Raw genomic sequence first — 13,458 nt, 5'->3', positions numbered from 1 at the left:
CATACAAATGCTATGGAATACTATTATTTTGTAAGAAACAACCAGCAGGATTATTTCAGAGAGACTTGGAGAGACCTACATGAACTGATGCTAAGTGAAATGAGCAGAACCAGGACATCATTATACATGGCAAGAACAAGATTATGTGATGATCAATTCTGATGGATGTGGCTCTCTTCGATATTGAGATGATTCAAACCAATTCCAATTGTTCAGTGTTGAAGAGAGTCATCTACACTCAGAGAGAGAACTATGGGAACAGAATGTGGAACACAACATAGCATTCTCACCCTCTCTGTTATTATTTGCTTGTATTTTGTTTTCTTTCTCAGTTTTTCTTTTTCTTTCTTCTTGATCTGATTTTTCTTGTGCAACAAGATAACTGTATAATTATGCATACATATATTGGATCTAACATGTATTTCAACATATGTAACATATGTTGGAGTACCTGCCAGCTAGGGAAAGGGATGGAATGAAGGTGGAGAAAATTTGGAAGAAAAGGTTATGCAATGGATAATGTTGGAAAAGTAACCCATGCATATGCTTTGTAAATAAAAATCTTCAATAATTTTTTTTAAAAAAGAATGTTAGAGAAGAGAAGGAATTTGGAATTGTTCAAACCATAGAAATTTCCTAAACTGAACTACCTGCACAGTATGAATGAATGAAACATGTATTATCTATGCACAAATTGCTTTGCTAAGTGTTGGAGATACAAAAGAAACTTAAAACAAGCAGAAGGGACCCCTCTTTCCAGTGTGTTTTGATATCACAGTCTGTATTACTCTTGTCATCTATATTACTTTGTGTTGTAATTATTTGAGCAAGAGGTGATAATTATCACCCCAACTAGATCATAAACCTTTGAAGAGCACAAATTTTAGATTATGCTTCTTTATATCTTTTTCCTCCCTACATTCACCTTCTAAACTCTATAGTACCTTGGACAGCACCAATTAGTAGATATTTAACAAATTTTAAGTAATTATATTTTCATTGACTCTATCAAGGCATCTTGGTCTGCTTTTGTGTCATGGACCCTTTTGACTGACTAGCAAAGCCTACTGGCCCTTTCTAAGAATATTTTTAAATGAATAAAATACAGAGGAAATCCATTACAGCTATTAAATATTAAATAAACAAATAGGAAAACCAAGCTGATAGGTAAGAACCCCTGGCATAAATAATTTAAGTTTCCCCTCCCCGCCAAATAATTCAGGAAAGATGATGAAGCAAAATAGCTTCCCTATTGAAATATTGGCTAAGTACAATTTAATTAATTAAGTAAGACAAGCCTAACAAGTTGTGAAGAAAAGTCTGAATGTATATAACCAAAATGCCCAGATAATGACTTAGGATTCTCATTATAAAATAAATAACATGGAACTCGATTGTGTCATCTTTGGCCTGGTTGTATGAGGCCCAGTTAGCAAAGATATTAGATGCTGGAGATTTATTTCTTTTCTTTGAATTGCTTAGATCAAGGCTGCTTGAATGGGCTGCTCTTTGAGATTGAGCCATGAAGTACCTAATCAGTCTCACTCTTTCAGACCAAGAGTTGCTTTGCAAAAAATGGGGATCGTTGAGCTGGGTTTTTATTACAGAGAACTTCATTTTGTAAGCAACTGAGTATGTGATTAAGAGAGATCAAGAGGAGCTTGCTAAAGAGGTTCCTCTTGGCAGTATTCTGATAATTAAGAAAGGTGGAAATTCTAAAAAGAAAGAATAAGTAACAGTTCTCAGAAGAAGGCAGCTTGGAAAAGAGCATTGGGTATGGAGACGGAGCATGCAACTACAAGTCCTGGAAAGCTCTGTAACCTTAAGAGATTAATAACCTTTTTTTCTGATTCAGGTTTTACTATCTAAAATATTGGGTTTGGATTAGATAACCTTTGATGTCTCATTTAATTCCAAGCTATAAAAAAGGTATATTAGATATGGATGATAACAGCTTTTCTAATGATCTCTGACGCTAGAAGCCTAGCAAATTTGGGCTTTTTCACTTCAGTTACTAACATAATATGTGAAAAATTATGAAGGGTTGTACTCTGTAAGGTGAAGACAGTAATAGTTACTTGACCTCAAAAAATAAAGACAGAAGGTCACATTGGAAGTACCAGATTTTTAAAGGTACTACTACAGGATTGATTTTCTGTATATCTTAGAGAAGATTCCAAAAGTCAGTCCTTTTTATTTGACTTTTAAAAAATGATAAACTTTGACTTGACACTGGAGACAAATCCAATTAACTCAAAAAGCACCAGGTTTAAAAAAATGGAAAAATCACTAGCATAGAAAGTATAATTATAGGTATTCCTTATCACTAATATATCTTTATTGATTGGGCTTCCCACTTATTATCTGGGTTTATATGACCTTGGCAAGCCAGGTGACCATCTTAGCTTTCCAATTCCTCAACCATAAAATGAATTATTTTGAACAGTTGACTTCTGAGGTGTCTTCTACTTCTAAATCTATATTTCTAACATCCTTTCTGTTCTATGTATGCACACATTACATAACAATGAACATGAAGTGGATAATAGACTCTTACAGTTTTGTGCAGAATATGTATGTATACATGCATAGACACATATAGAAAAACAAATAATGGACTGATGTGGAGAATATGAAGACCTTTTCCAATCCATTATTTTTACATTTATAAAAAGTTCTGATTTGAGCAAAATACAGAACTTTTAAAGAAATCTCCTTTGCATATGTTAAAATCACAAAAAATTCTGTGAACTGTGAAATGATAGATTTGCTAAATTTTACCTTTCATTAAACAGTCAACAGGCATTTTTGTGAGGAAACTAGTTGTTACAGTGGATAGATCACTAAACTTAAAAGCAGGAAAACAGAAGTTCTAATCCAGCAGTATACGTTTATTAGTTGTATGATCCAGAGCAAGTCATTTAATATCTATTTATCCTCTGCAAGTTGAGGGTAATAATAGCACCTGTTTTCCAAAGTTGTTGTGAGAGTAAAATAAAACACTATTTGTAAGTGCTTGCATGTTTTAAAGGAGATCTTTTTAAACTTTTTCTACTTGCTACCTTTTTCATGCAAGAAATTTTAACATGACCCCAGGTAGATAAGTGTATAAAATAGGTATGCAGATCAAACATTTACAGGTAATAAATCACAAAGTTTATTTTTAAAAATTATCTGATATACATATACTTTTGCCATTTACTAAGGAGGAAAGCAAATTTGCATACTAATGAGATGGATGTGCTTGTTTATTTTTACTTAATTAATTTTGGTGGAATATTTGATACATTTTGCTATTGCCAAATTTTTCACAACCCCCACATTTAGTTACATGACCCTATATAGGGTAGTGACTCACAGTTTAAGAAATTTTGAAGAAAAATACTATAGAAATAATGTATATAATTATTAAACATAAGAGCAGGTAGGTGATGCAGTAGATCTGGGCCTGGAGTTGAGAAGATCCATTTTCCTATATTCAAATCTGATCTCAGAAACTTATTAGCTATGCAATTCTGTACAAGTCACTTCATGCTGTTTTCCTCAGTTTCCTCAGCTGTAAAATGAGTTAGAGAAAGAAATGACAAAGCATTCCAGTATCTCTGCCAAGAAAATCCCAAATGTGATCCCAAAGAGTCAAATGTGACTGAAAGAACTAAACAACAAACAATAATTATTAAACACCTCCACTTGCCATGAGCTGTGCTAGGTACTTAGTTACTAAGGATACATTGACAAAAAAATAAAAACACCTATTCTTTAGGTGTTTGTTTTCTATTGAAATAGCATATACATTTACACAAACAATTATATACAAAATAATTACTTTGAGAGGAGAAGGCAGAAGAAACTAGAGTAATCAATTATAAGTTTCTTGTTAGAGGTGATTCTTTAGATGAATTTTGAAAGCAACTAGGGATTCTCTGAAGTGGAGGGAAGAACAGTAAAATCTAGTCATGAGGTTAGCAAAAATATTTTGTGAAAAGTGCAGAGACTAAGAGAGGGACTATTGTGTAGAAGGGAGAGTAAATAGGCCAGCTTGGCAAGACGTATTTCCTCATTTTCTTTCCTTTTCTTTTGATATTTCCTCTTTTATATTTTTATAGTCAAACTCTCCTCCTGGGGTAAAGGAAGCAGTGTCTGAAGCTTCCTATGCAGCTTCGAATGTTGGCTTTGAGCACAGGAGGTAGCTTTATCTGCTTTTCTAGGAAAGTCTGGCTTCCCAGAATTTATCTTCTGAGCTGGGATTAGAGGGTGCCCCACTGGTCTGCTTTTCTACTAAGCCATGGCTGAGGGTCTCAGTTGCTGATCTGCTGTGACTAAGACCTTCTCACTGGCTTTCTCACAATCTGTCTGAGCTGGGCTGATCATCCTTTTCACCCAGTGAGACTGACCTTTCTTGAAGTTTTTACAGTCTATCTTAAGCTAGAGAATAGTTTCATTTCATAAGACTCTATTCAGAGGCTTGGTTTCATGTAGTTTTTGAGGGAAACTGGGAGAACTCAGTAGCTTCTTGGCTTCAGTCCACCATCTTGATATGCATCACCAATGTCATGAAGGATTCCTACACAGAATCCAAATAAAATTTCCAAAATCTTAAAAACCTTCATTTCAGCAATTATTAAGCACTACGTTGTATTAGGCACTATTCTAAGTTCTAGAGATTCAAGAACAAAAACAAAATAATTCCTGCACTCAAGAAGATTCCACTCTACTTTGGAAAATAGGTCTTCAAATTAAACTAATTTAAAAAAAAAGTTGAACAAGTAAAAACAAGTTGCAAAGGATAGAAGAAAAAGTCTTTATTTGGGAGCCAGTAACAATGCCTTAATGTTAAAGATTCCAAAAGGTCAAGATAGAGAAAGACAATGTTCTAAGTATGGGCTTGTTTATAGGGTCTATTGCAAAGATCCAGCAATGAAAAAGCAAATATTATACTTGGGGAGCTGAATATAACTCAATTTGGCTAGAACTTTGAGTAAATAAGGGAGAGTAATATGAAATTAATTTAGAAAGATAGACTGCAGCTATGGGCTAATGGACTTTAAATTCCAGTCATAAGATTTGTATTTAATCTTAGGGACAATTAATATAACACTTTAAACGAGTCATCCAGGAATCACAAGATCTCAGAGCTGAAAGGAAAAAATTCCTAACATCAAACTGACAGGTAGGGAGAATGAGAACAGATGGATGGCCAGGACATTGTGTTGTTTCACATTTAATATTAAAACAATAGGAAGAAGGCCTTCAATAAGTGTGATGAATTTTCTAGGTAAGATTTATGGAAAAATGAAAAGTTTTAAAATGTGAAAAAACAAGGAGAGTTTTCAATCATTGCTAGTAGAGATTTATACACAGAGACAATAGTGCAGATGTAAATATCAAAGCCCTAGTCATTTATGATTATGGACTTTCTGGGGATTTTTGTGAGAGGAAATAAATATAGTTTTGTAGATATTATAAGATAGGGAAAGGAAAAAAATTGCAATTTGTTTTGTGCTGAAGAGAATTAGAAAAGTTGTAAGAAAATAAATATTTGTTCTTTTTAAAATCCAATTATGTTCATAAAGCTATAGCTCAAATCACAATTTCTTGTCTAAAAAATTAAGCAATGAGTAAAATCATCTGGGTAAGGCAACAGGTATCATCTTTTACATTAGTAGGTATTAAAGTTGTTAGGTAGGTAAGAGGAAACCCACCTTAGGGATTGGTCAAATAGAATATCTTAAGGAAATTAGAAAAGTGAAAGGTAATTTTGGAATTCAGAGATCTTGGACAAATTAGTTAACCTTTTCTGGAGTCTAATTTTCTTATCTATCTGCTAAGGACATGAGACAAGATGACATTTAATACCCCTTCAAGGGCTAATTTATGATCCTTTGTGAAGGTCTAGTCTCTTTTGCTCATATGATTAAAAGGCCCATCAAAACATAGAAGTGAGTCTGAGGAAGCAATTAAGAAAGAAAGGGGAAAATGGAACTTGAAAAGAGAATACACAATCTCTTTGCAAATAGGAGTGTGGAATGAGAGAGGGATAGAGAGCTGAGTAGAAGGGTAAGAGAAATGATGGCAGAACTTGGTAGAATGTACTAAAGCAGTAACTAAGAGAGGGCCAACAGTACCTCCTGGGGATTGTTATGATGAAAGTAGGGAGTTTTTTTAAGCTAAAGCAAACATGTAAGAATTCTCCAAGTCTTCTAAAACTCTATGACCAACAATATTCAAATTCATCAAATGTTTACTAAACACTAGTTATGTACAAGTCACTGTAATAATTCCCAGGAATACAAAGATGAAATCAGATATTAAACCTAAAAAAAAACAAATCTTAAACAAGCCCTTATAATACAGTCTTGATAGAACAATGAGGGAATCATTGGAAATGAGTTACTGATATAACCCCAAAGCCATTTTGGAGATAATATCATGCATTTCCATATTCTATACATTCAACTTAAATTAGATGAGGAAGCATGTGAAAAGAGTTAAAAGATTCAAAAGACCAGGATCTAAATCTTGTTTTTGTCACTTGATAGTTCTGTGTCTTTCAGAAAAATGACCTCATCTATCTGATTCTATTTTTGCAGCTATAAAATGAGGAAATTAGACTAGATGATATCCAAAGTCTTATTCCAACTCTAATGCTGCAATACTAATTTATTTGATTCTCGTAGCAGTCTTATGACAGAAGCAGGTCAGATATTAGTATCCTACTTTTACAAGTAAGGAAACTGGGTCTCTGAGCTTTTAAATGATATACATAAAGGAAAGGCTACATGTCTCAAAACTTAAATTCATTTTCCACATTTCCTATTGATTCCTCCTATCATTTTGGAGACAACATAGGTCTTCTGGACTTCTTCTTTGTTTATTCAATGAAGGCATCAGAGGATTCCTTCTGTGATTCATTGACCTGCACAGATTCACATGACCAGTTAGTGGTGAAACTATTGATAGAATTTATGTATGAGATATGCCAACTGCTGCTTGGAACTACTTTTGTTATACCACAACTGAAGGTAGTAGGTAGGTCCAGAATACTGCCCTACATCCCTGACATCCTTATGCATTTGCTTTGTATGCTGACAGATCTCATACTATTGTGTTTGGTGGAGTCAGAAAGGTTCTTTACCCCTTTTTCTATGCAATGTTGTAATATCCGAGCTGGTCCAGACTCTTTCATCTTGCATACTTTCCCCCTCCTTTTCCTGCATATTGTTTCATGTGTTCATTCTTCTCATATAATAGCTGTATATATATATACATATATATATATATTTACATACATACATATAAACTGTAAGTTCTTTGAGGGCAAGGAATATGTCCAATACTTAGTATTCTGTGCTTCCTTCATAGTACTTAGTCAAGCATTAAGGATATAATAATTACTCATGAAATATTTGTTAATTGGTTGATGCTCTGCCCTTGTCAGACTACCTTGGGACTACTATTTTCAATGTGGGCTACTACATTTTGGAAGGGCATTGATAAATTTGATAGTGGCCAATAGAGAGTAATTAGGGTGGTGGAGAGCCCACATTTCCTGTGTTAGGAGAATTAGTTGAAGTAATTAGGAACATTTAGCTTGAAGAAAATAGAACTTGGGGGATATGATGGTTTTCCTGGGGTTGCTCCCATGAAATTCAGACTTCAAGGGTTTTCGTGATCTAGTAAGAGTAAAAAGAAAGTTACATATAAAATAGAGTGTGATAACTGCATCAAAGAGGTACAAATTGTTAAGACAGTTTTGAGGACAAAGTCTTCTTTTAGCCATTCAGTAGCTTTTAACTTCAAACACATTTTAATAGTAGAATTTAATAATAACTTTAATGTAAGATGCTAGTTATAATTAATTACTTTATTATTCCACAAAATGAATATTTAGTAATCCCAAGAACATAGAAATGACAGACAAAATATTATTTCTTAGACTTTGATGAGTCAAAATCCATCCATCCATGGCCCACAGCCATCATTTAAATAAACCATTGAATTGAATTCAGAAGAGTTAAGAAAGGCACTATATATTAATTTGCCTTAGTAGTGAATAAACATAACCTTGTTAAGAAACTTCAAATGTTATAATTGTAAAGTGCCTATAGATTCTTCTTCTCTCTAACCTGATTTCTCTGTGGTTTCATTCCTCAATCTGAGCATAACAAAGTTTCTGGCTGAGTCTCTAGGGAAAGAGATTCAAGTTGGGTTGTTGTGACTCATAGGTCTGATGTGTTCAGGAGCAGAGCAGCTAGAAGTAAGGAGCTATGTACCTGTCCTGCATTAAATGTGGCTAGTGAAGTAATGGAATCTGGGAAATTAAACGATATTTTTTGAATAAAATCCTGACTTATCTTTTGATAACACAATCAAATCCTTCCTTAAATTAAATGAAGAACTTTCCCAGAAAAAATATCCAATTATCTATGTGCTGACTCAGTATAGCTTTTTAATGCTGTAGTCTATTACATAAAGCTAGTGTTTAAATAGATCATTGACTGTTTTCATAATTGTTTTTGGCAATAATGTAAAATCTTCATGAACAAAGATCTTGTGAATGAATTTCAGAAAGCTCTCAATATACTAATACTGCAGTAAAAAATGCAATCAAAGGCAAGAGGCAGCATATAATTGCATGCATGAGATAAATACAAGAAAGTGATTTTCCATTGTTTAAAATATCCCAATCACAAAAGATGAGATTTGTCTAATTATCAATAATTGTCTGCAGATTTGTCTAAGTTCTTTTCCCTGAAGGAACAATCCATACCAAAGGCATTTGTGACATACTTGAAAATTTCCTCACAAGATCCCCTATATCATTATTAGAAAAGAAATTAGAATTAATTATAATAAGAGATCTGTTGTAACATTTAATCTTACTTGCATTAAAAAATAGCAAACTTCTTCAGAAGAAGTGGTCCTTGGTTTTTGAAGTAGCCAAGCATGTAAGAAGAATAGTACTAAATTTGGAGATAGAGAACCCTCGATTTAACTCTAGATTTTCTATTTATTACTTAGTTACTTGTATGAATGACAATGGGCAAGCCGATTGTCCTCCCTTGGTCTCAGTTTTCTTTCCTGTAAGAGAAAGATCTCATTCAGCATTAAATCTCATAGTTCTAATTTCCTCTGGAAGGGCTCTGTGCCACTTTTGCAAGGTTTTCCTGTAACATTTCTATTATTTGCTTTTTCAGGGTTTTGAAGGTTTTCCTTTCACGAACAGCTCAACGTATCCCTTATATGACTGGTGGCCGGGTCATGAGGATGCTGGCAGTAATTCTCCTGATAGTATTTTGGTTTCTCATTGGTTGGACATCAGCTGTGTGCCAAAATTTGGAGAGGCACATCTCAATAATTGGACAGGGGCGAACATCAGACCACCTCACCTTTAACATGTGCCTCATAGACCGCTGGGATTACATGACAGCAATTGGTATGTGACTATTTTCTATACTTATTTTAAATTTTTTATTCTCCTTTTTTCTTTTTCAAAAGATGAAAGATAATTTGTTTGGGAGTCTTAAAAAATGTACTTTCATAGCTAAATGCTTGTACAACTATTTTACAATGAAACTTTAGGGAGACCTCATTAAAAAAAAAGGTAAAGATTAAAATGATGAGCAAGGATAAAAACTTCTACCTTCAAAGTTATATAGCATGATATAATGTATGGGGATGTGACTTCACAATTAGAAATATTTGAGTTCAAGTTCTACTGTTGATATGTACTCTCTGATATAATTATCATCATGGTTATAATTACAGAATAGTTGCTGCTCTGCATTGGTCAAATGGGAACGAAAATTTCTCAACACTGTAGAGATCTGGGGGCAGCTAAGTAGCACAGTGGAAAGAACGTCAGCCCCAGATCAGGAGGATCTAAGGTCAAATCCAGTTCCAGAAATTTACTACCTTGTGACCCTGAGCAAATCGCTTAACCCTGATTGCCTCCTCACTCCCACAAAAATAAATAAATAATATACACGCCTTCGCCCAAAAAAAGAATCCTAAAACTATTTCTAAGAGGAGGGAGGAATGGTAGAATCCAATTAAAAAGGAGGACTGAAGAATGAAAGCACTTTGATAGTGACCTTTAAAATTCCAATTTACAGCAATGGAGGCTTTCCTCTTAAGTTAGAAAATCTATCTGTTGATTGAGCCAGTTCCAAATGATCTTGTGATGAAGAAAGCCATCTACACCCAGAGAGAGGACTGTGAGAACTGAGTATGGATCACAACATAACATTCTCACTCTTGTTTGTTTGAATTTTGTTTTCTTTTTCATTTTTTTTTCCTTTTTGATCTGACTTTTCTTGTGCAGCAAATATGTATACATATATTGGGTTACTTAACATCAAGGGAAGAGTGTGGAGGGAAGAGGGAAATTTAGAACACAAAGTTTTATGAAGGTCAATGTTGAAAAATTATCCATGCATATGTTTTGAAAATAAAAAGCTTTAATAAAAAAAGAAGATCTATCTATACAGTGCAACAGAGGAACTTGTTCAGCCAAGTGGACAACCTGCAACATACTCTCTGCTTTATCTGTTGAGTGGAAGGAAAAGTGGACCATACTAATATTTTTCTAATAATTAATGTTCACTGTTAGGAGCTCTCAAGCAAAATATCTTATCATCTGACTTAGTATGAATGAAGAGAAATTTCTTGTTAAATTTCTGCTTGACCAATATTAAATTTGAAAGAATGCTTATTAGAGATTCTCTGAGGGTCTGATACCAAGCAACAAGGTCATATATTTGCCATAAGCAGCTGTGGATAGCTAGAGGGAAAAAAACAAAACTGATCTTGAAAAAGAACCATTTATATTTTATGTGCTAACTAGCTTAAGGTAGAAATGTAAATACAAAATATTCAGGAAGCAGCAGATTTATGAAAATGCAGAAAATAAATCTTTGGGGATCTAAAAGTGCCATAAATTAGACATTACAGCCACCAGATATTATACTCATTTAATCTTATGTGCCAGAAACATCACAAGGAATGAAAGAAAATTATGAATTTTATTTCTCTCTCTGTTGGAAGGTAGTATAAAGAATGTCTTCCTTTAGGGAGGGCATTTTTGTGTAAAGCATAAAATTCCCACATGTTCCCTCCAATGTTTATTGACAAATGTGTATTGTATGGAGAGTACTTTCCTACATGCTAATCAATGTCTTAATTTGAAATTCCACTGTAAAAAAAAAAAAACAAACTTTTTTTTCTTTTTAGCAATGACTTACTGATCATGACTGACCAGTCCCAGGCAGACTCTTGACCCTATGTTATCTTCCTTTTTCTTTCTGTTTTCACAGAATTCTGAAAATCAGGGATGTTGGGGTCGGAATTGTAGAGGAGACATAATCTATCTATATTAGAGTTACATTTTTAAAAATATAATGAAAATATATTCTGGATCATTTTGGAGAACAACTTCCATTATGAAACATGTTCCTAAAAATTAAATTCAATTAAGTAGCCATTGAGCAAGCAACTGGAGACTAAGGAAGAAAGGACGTAATCCTATATTTCTTCTAGGAAAATGGATCTTGATAAAAAAAATATACACACACTATAACCTTGGAAGGTAAAATTATTAACACTTGGGGAATATAGAAAGAGCTGTAATACCAGGTAGCCCCTGATCTGAGGCCTGAAACAAGTAGGTTAGGATTATGATTATTTTTAAGAGATCCTAAGCTCCCCTCACATTACAGGAAAAGAAATGCAGGTAAAACCAAAGTAAATAAAATTCCAAATTACAGAAATGCTAAAGAGCCAACTTTTTAGAAAACAGAAAGCAAGATACATCTATATTTGTATAATATGTAATAGCGTGAGGGACAATATCTGACTTATGGGAAGGAATGAAGGTAAGACAACAATTTTTAAACCATTTTGTATTTTTCAAAGCTATATGTATATAATATTCTATCACTCAATTAAATTAGGAAGATTGATTATTCAATCAATAAGTACTGGTTAGTTAAACATCAGGATTTATTGAAAATCTACTGTGCTAGGTGCTGTAAGTTGTTTATATGTGTGCATGTGTACATATTTACTCTCTACAAAGCACTTTTAATCTAATTATGGAGAGAAAAGTAACACACATAAAACAGAGCATAAGTAAGGGCAAATTAGCATGGTATTGATTCTCAGTGCAATATTAGCACAATATGCAGTATCATCAATATATGCTTCAATAAACAGAGAAGATTTCATGGGAAGGTTGTTGGGGTCTTCTAGTTAAAATTTTGAAGTGAAATTATCTGGGAAAATCCAGTTCTTGCAACAAACATGTAATAAATGTCTAAAAGGGCAGTAGATGGGACGATGATCAAGAACATTAAAGAGAAACATCGGGAAGCAGTTCCATCTAGTCCAGGATGGAGCAAAATGGTAGCTTGATGGCCCAAAGAAAAGAGAACTGGACTCAAGAGGTAGGTAGTTAAAATTCTAACTCTAGGGAGCCTTTGAGGAAGCCCCAAATCAGTCTGAAATCTAACACCCAACTGACTGGGGATGATACATGGGTAAGGAGACAGAGATAGATTGGGACTGGGCCACAAGAAGAGGTATATTCATCTGATGCTAAATGGAGAGATCCAAGAGAATATTGTACACAGTGGCAACAGAATTATGTGATGGTCAATTCTGATGATCTTGGTTCATTTCAACAATGAGGTGATTTTGATCAATTCCAATGGACTTGTGTTGGAGAGAGCCATCTGCTTCTAGAAGGAGGGTTGTGAAGACTGAATGTGTATCACATAGTATTTGTAACTTTTTTTTAAAAAGAAGAAAGGTTCATAAATCTGCAAAAAGGTCAAAGTTTGGTTCTTCATCCAGAAATACAACATCTACATTGTAGAGGTGATAGGCGTTCCAATCCAGGAGTTGAGAATAATGCTTTAAGCAAAGAGAAGAAACCTGCAAGTTAAATGAAAATCATTATGAGTTAAGAGAAGCCCAAGAGATAATCCCAGAAAATGACATTAATTCTATAACAAATACAAGTAAAACCTTGGAATAAATAATGATTTGGCCACAAAGACACTAGAAATGGCTTAAACAAAAATAAATGTAAAGATAGAAAATTTAATTTAGAGCTCTCAAAGGGGAAAATGGAATGAGTACATGTAATTTAGAAGATAAGGGGAGAAAGTTTGCCTGAATAGTGGGTTCACTATACTCCTAAACTATGCTGAAACCACTTTGAAAAATAATAATTTTAGAACATGATATTCTAAAAAGCAGAGCTTTGCACTTAAGAGTAACATCCTAAAAACTGAATGTAAGTCAACAGATAAAAAAGTAGAGCCATGACATGAATTTTTTTTCAAGCATTACTAATTAAAAATAAAACAGAAGTAGATAGAATCTTTGAAATATAAGCACAAAATAAGAGAAATTATACTAAACTTCAGCCTTGGTTTGTAAAATTTGGATTAGCAG

General features: G+C 33.7%; 1 protein-coding gene across 1 annotated transcript in view; it reads left to right on the top strand.

Annotated features, from left to right (window-relative positions):
• Positions 1-13,458, top strand: part of GPR158 (G protein-coupled receptor 158) — a 386,507-nt gene that overhangs the window by 347,523 nt on the left and 25,526 nt on the right. Inside the window, exon 7 of the mRNA XM_003771868.2 lies at positions 9,198-9,436. Coding sequence (XP_003771916.1) covers positions 9,198-9,436 — 239 coding nt within the window. The remainder of the gene's footprint in view (positions 1-9,197; positions 9,437-13,458) is intronic.

The sequence above is a fragment of the Sarcophilus harrisii genome, chromosome 5 (assembly GCF_902635505.1).
Source record: "Sarcophilus harrisii chromosome 5, mSarHar1.11, whole genome shotgun sequence".
Taxonomy (NCBI): domain Eukaryota; kingdom Metazoa; phylum Chordata; class Mammalia; order Dasyuromorphia; family Dasyuridae; genus Sarcophilus; species Sarcophilus harrisii.
Note: the sequence above shows the minus strand (reverse complement) of the source record. Positions and strands in the feature narration are given on the sequence as shown.